The 5,876-nt window shown below is 33.6% G+C and overlaps 1 protein-coding gene across 1 annotated transcript; it reads right to left on the reverse strand.

Annotated features, from left to right (window-relative positions):
- Nucleotides 1-2,301, reverse strand: LOC146907667 (uncharacterized). Its single transcript, XM_085724690.1, has 3 exons — nt 1,400-2,301; nt 601-1,263; nt 1-328 (listed from the first exon to the last, which is right to left on the reverse strand). Exons 1-3 carry the CDS (start codon nt 2,072-2,074, stop codon nt 236-238), a joined length of 1,431 nt encoding a protein of 476 aa, XP_085580816.1. The 5' UTR covers nt 2,075-2,301; the 3' UTR covers nt 1-235.
- Between the last annotated feature and the right edge of the window lie 3,575 nt (nt 2,302-5,876).

Consider the following 5,876-nt stretch of genomic DNA (forward strand, 5'->3'; position numbering starts at 1 on the left):
TGATTATGAAAGTTTTACTATTTGTTACGTAGTTGATGCCAATGGTGACATCCTTTCCTTTATGTCATCAACAGAAACTTTCATACGGTTAATTATCAGCAAAACATAGAGCAACTTTCAAAAAACCATAGTGCTTAAAATAAAACAACCACAATAACCTGTAAAAACCAAGCAATGTTACCATTACAAATTTTCCAATAACATAACTTAATCAACAACAAAATGTTATCTGTTCTCATTTCTCCTTCTTAATTTGTGTTAACAAGTGACGGAGACCATTTGTTAGAGCAGACGTTGAGCTTAAAGCTGCCTTGAATATGCTGTGACTCTGCACAAACACAACAATGTGAGATGAGCTATTGCTACATAATTAATCTTGTTGATGATATAGTTAGTAGTCATTCATTAGTTAGAAACGAATAGCAAACTACTAATTTCTAACGAGTAAATGACTACTAACTATATCTTCAATAAGTTTCATAGTAAATCAGTCTAGTATGAAAACTTCAACACAACCGCAAAATAGTGAAGGTGATGAATCTATATTGTTTTCACTCCTTACATAATTACCACTTTGATTTCTTGTCAAAAAATAATTACCTCTTTGATGCCAATGGTGACAACTTTTTCCTCCAGATCATTAAGAGAAGTTTTGAAACGTTGAAGTATATATATAGATGAAACTGGAGACAACAACGGTTCTACGATCAGATCATCCGTAACCACATACATTTCTGGTCTCTTGCCAAAATTTCCAGGACTTAATGCAGGCCGTGTGGCAATGGTATTAGCCACTTGCATTTTGCTAAAATCTCCCATATCCGTGCAAACTTCATCAGTTTTTAGAAGTGTGAGATCAGTTGATTTTCCACAATAATATTGAAAAACACTTAGCTTGAGAAGTCTGTTCTTTGCTTCTTTGGATATGAAATACTTTTCTTCGTTTAAATCGGCTATGCTCTTGCACAATCCATCAATACTGACGAAAGAACTATTCCCTTCTAAGTTGCGTAAAACTCCACCCAATGGAAATGTTAAAAAACGTATAATTAACTCTGCAAGATCACGCCCCCCTTGAGCATACAATATACTATCATCGGATTTTCTGATAACTAGCTTCACGGTGATATGAATATCATCACTAAAAATGGTTTTAACATCATCAGCGAAAATCCTTGATCTCTCGATACGAGGTTTCATGCCTAAAAACACATCGGTTAGAGGTGTCTTGGAAAACAATGAACACTTTAACAGATCCAATACCTGCAGAATATTATTTCTAATCAATCAAAGACTAAAAAGTGAATTGAGGAATACAACTTAAAAAGTGGCAAACTAGAGCAATTACTAAGAAACAAAGAATAGCGATTTAGAGAATAAGCATATGTAAAACTAAAACCTTTTCCTTTGTGACATTGACCGTCATTTCTTTGATCGAACTTGTGCTTTTTATTCCAAAGTTGTTGGTCAGATCAAAGATCGTGTGATCCATGGAATGCGGCAAGACAGTTAAATCATCGCTAATGACAAAACTTGTATTAAACTTCACAAATCCTAAGCAAAAAATTGTCTGGAAAACTGAAAGGGAAACTGAACGCGACAATGGATTCCCACATAATGGACAAATATTTTTCTTTCCACCTATGCTCAAATAAGAGCATTGATAAAAGAAGTCTTCATACTTGGAACATATAAAGTACTTTGTGGGCGGAGAGTCATCAATATTAATTTTGAGCATGCGGCAATAATCTTCAGATGAGTTATAATCTGTGAACAAGCCCATATTTTCAACACTTTGATAGAGAGAGTTGAGACAACCAATTGTAACTGGTTCGATATTCGACTTTTTCTGAATAAGTCTTGCAATGGTTCCTAATGGTAATGTTAAGAAGCTACAAAGAATATCAACAAAATCTTTATCTGCTTCGGCAAATAAAACTTTGTTAGTGTCTGTGTTTACCAGAAGTTTCAAAGACACTACTTCCACTCTAGGATATAATCGAAGAACAATCATGAATCTTATGATAACAGTTATCAAACGAGAAATCAAACGTGAAAGAAAAGAAAGAAGCATGATGAGATGAGATTGCTGGTTCAGTTACTCACAGTGGAATGATCGAGCATACCTGAGGAGAGTACGAAGACGGAGAGAGAGAAGAGTACGAAAATGGAATTAGATTCACGGATTATACGAATTGGGGTTAGGTTTAGTGAATTGATTTTGTGAATTTGTGAATTGGGATCAATTTGGGGCTAGGGTTCTTCAACGATGGATTTTGTGAATTTAGTCTGTTCTGAGTTGTTTTATGAAAAATGTTAACTTGTGCCCTTAAGGCACAAGATAAGGATAAATATTGCATTGAAAATATAAGTTTGAAGTTTTTAAGGTTATGAATGCACAATTTCTAAGATTAAGTTTCTACATTTATTTTCTTATCTTGTGCCCTTAGGGCACAAGTTAACAAGACCCATGTTTTATTTATGTTTTTGATTTTTTTTATCATGGAGAATTCTAAACAGTGTTCCAAGGGCTTTGTTAAACATCCAAAACAAGCAAGTTTTTATGAAAAGTTGTGTAATAATTACTTGAACAAAAATAAAATCTTATATTTTTACAATATTCTACACATTTCTGCACAATTTCATTAAAAAATACAAAAATTAACTTTAAAATAGGGACCAAAAGTAGTGACTGAAAATTTTCTGCACAATTTCATTAAAAAATACAAAAATTAACTTTAAAATAGGGACCAAAAGTAGTGACTGAAAATTAGATTGGGACTAAAAGTTGAAGGAAAATTTTAGAGGGACTAAAACAAAATGTTGATATATTTATAGAGACCAAAAACATATTTAACCCTTGTTGTTGTCGTCGTCGTTGTTGTTTCTCTCACTAATTCTTAAATCTCTGATTTGAATAGGTAGTTAATCTTCTCAAATTGTCTTTGGCATCAAAAACTCCTATGTCAGACTTCATATTTAAAAAGGAACAATTTGTTAGTAATTTAGACCCAAGAAACAGATCGGAGGTCGGGATCGGTGAAGAAAAGGAACAATGTGATGAAATGGTTGTGAAAGTAGTGAGAAGAAAATCAAATAAGCAGATCTTGTTTATTGAAGCAGAGGAAGATTTTGCTGATTTTGTTTTTAGTTTTCTCACCTTTCCCTTGGGAGGAGTGTTGCATATGCTCGAAGGATTCTCTTCCTTAAGCTGCATTGATAATTTATATGAGTGTGACTGAATTGAGCTCAGAAAAATGCTTAAGGTCACAGTATTTCAAAAACCTACTAACTAATCCAAGCATTTCCATGCAGTTTGGACTCACGAACCAGATATTACCGATACCTTATATCAATTATAAGGAAAAAAATATGTCAATTAAATTTGTTGATCCTAAATCCCCTATTTCTGGAGGATATGCTAGAGCACCATTAACGTTTAGAGACTAAACATTATAGAGACTAAACTACCTGAGGAGAGTTGTGTAATAATTACTTGAACAAAAATAAAATCTTATATTTTCAAGATAAAATTTCTATTTGTAGATTCTTTAACCATTGTCCTGAGGGTACTGGTTAGCAAGACTCTAAAAATAAGAAGAAAAACCAAAAAACATCAAAACCAATGCAATCATTAATTAGTGTATTTTTTTGAATACTTTTACAAATATACCCTCATAAAAATTTGTAAAGCATTAAATACACATACTAATATTAAAAAGACAAACATTAAATAAGGAGTATATAAGTCTTTTAAACAATAACTACACCTTAAAAGTTGTGACATTTTCTTATAAAAGGATAAAAAAAAAAATTGAAAATTCTTATATATAGAACCGGAGAGAGTAAATGTTTTTTATGAAACAATTTAGAACCGGTTATTTAATTAAGTTTAGTTAATTGAACTGTTTTATTTTTGTGGTTCAGTTCATGAACAATTTAATATGGCTCAGTTTTTTTGTGGTTCAGAATCTTCTTAAAAAATAGGCTTAATTAATGATTTGGTCCCTTAAGTTATTTGTTGGTTACATTTTGGTCCCACAAGTTATTAACGTTATAATTTGGTCCCTTAAGTTAGTATCTGTTAGCTAAATAAATCGTCACCGTCAGTCTTTTGCCAAAACGTTAAATAGGCACATGTGAACGGTGACGTGACAACTTGCAATGTGTACCTTAGACATTGGCTTAACGATTTTGACGGTGGGGATTTATTTGGTTGACGGAAGATGACTTAAAGGGACCAAATTGTAAAGTTAATAACTTATGGGACTAAAGTGTAACCAACAAATAAGTTAAGGGACCACATCATTAATTAAGCCTAAAAAATACTAGTGTCCTTCAATTTTTTCAGCATTCATATATTGGGTTCAAATTTAAGATGGTCATTTTTATTGTTCTTTCAATCTTTGCAAGTTGGATGAGGCCGACAGTATTTACTAGTGTCCTTTTTCGTTGTGAGTTACGCGGTAGGGCTAGACAGGAATTCTAAATCCGACCGAAACCGGCCGGCCCATTGGGTCCGAGGCGCTTCAATTTGGTTTTTGCGGGTAAACCGGTTTATGCGGGTCAAAAGTAATGGGTTGGCTTGGTTAGGTGTGGTCGGTTGTGGGTTGGGTGAGCAGGCCCAACAAAAACCGATTCCGCCCGTAGGTATGTTTTTAATTAGGCCCAATACTACAACCCATACCAATAACTATAACCAAACCTTAGTTGTATTTCATTTCCTCCCTCAATCTTCAAATTTTTGTGCGCCGCTTCGTTCCTCTGTTTCTCTCACCATACACTTCCAACAATCCAACTTCTTTGAATTTCAACATCACATCTCACACTCCTTGATTTCTCTTCACTCTCCCATCACAGATCTATCCTTATCACTTCTTCCTTCTTCTTCAACAATTGATCTAACCAAGTTTTGACATTTTTCATTTGTTCTTTTTCTGGATTTGTGCTTATTAACCTTGAGAACTTATGTATTCAAGTTTTTGTAGAATTTTTGTGTGTTAAAGTTCTGGATGTTTGCTAAAATTCTGGATGTGTGAAGTTTTTTTTTTATCAATTTTTTTATTACCAAACCGATATAATCCACCCGTGAACCTGTTAAAACCGATCAACCGAAACCGCTGAAACCAAAGGACTCGTATGGGCGGAAATGGCACGAGATTTTTCAACTGTTGGGTAAGTCGATTTCGGATTTTGGGCCCGATTTCCGACCGAAACTGACCGATGTCCAGCCCTATTACGCGGTATTCTATTGTCAATGCTGAGGTTGGAATTCGTGGACGGTGGACATGGCCATAGGGTCCGTCAGGTGAACAGTTCGCTATTTATTTTTAGGTGCGATATAAGGGGTGCATTTGATTTGCTACACATTGTATACAGATAAAGTCTCTGTTTGGTAAGATCAAAAAGTTAACTTATAGCGGATAATTTATAAGCTCATTTGACCAAAAAAGCTATGTTTGGTAATTGTCTTTCACCACGAGCTTATAGCTTATTTCACGAGTTTATAAGCTATTTTTCAGATGCTATTTCAAATAGCATTTGAGCTTATAGATTATAGCTTATCATTTTTTCTTCCATCTTTACCCTTGCTATTTTCACTAAAACAATATTTACCCTTTATAATTAATTAATCTATTATACTTTAAAACAAAACCACTGTTCGGTCTAAGATACGTACATATTTTTTTTTTCTATTGTTGTTGACTTGTTGTTATTTCAATTGTGTGCTATGTAATTTTTATTTTCAATTGTGCTACTGCTAGGTATGTATGTATGCGGATACATGTATATTTTTGTTGTTTGTTTTTTTTTGGTAACAGAAGCAAATTACAAACAGAAAAGCAAAAACAGAAAAACGGAAAGCAACAGAAAAA

Source organism: Medicago sativa, chromosome 7 (assembly GCF_051527215.1).
Source record: "Medicago sativa cultivar Bolivia chromosome 7, Bolivia_mono, whole genome shotgun sequence".
Taxonomy (NCBI): Eukaryota; Viridiplantae; Streptophyta; class Magnoliopsida; order Fabales; family Fabaceae; genus Medicago; species Medicago sativa.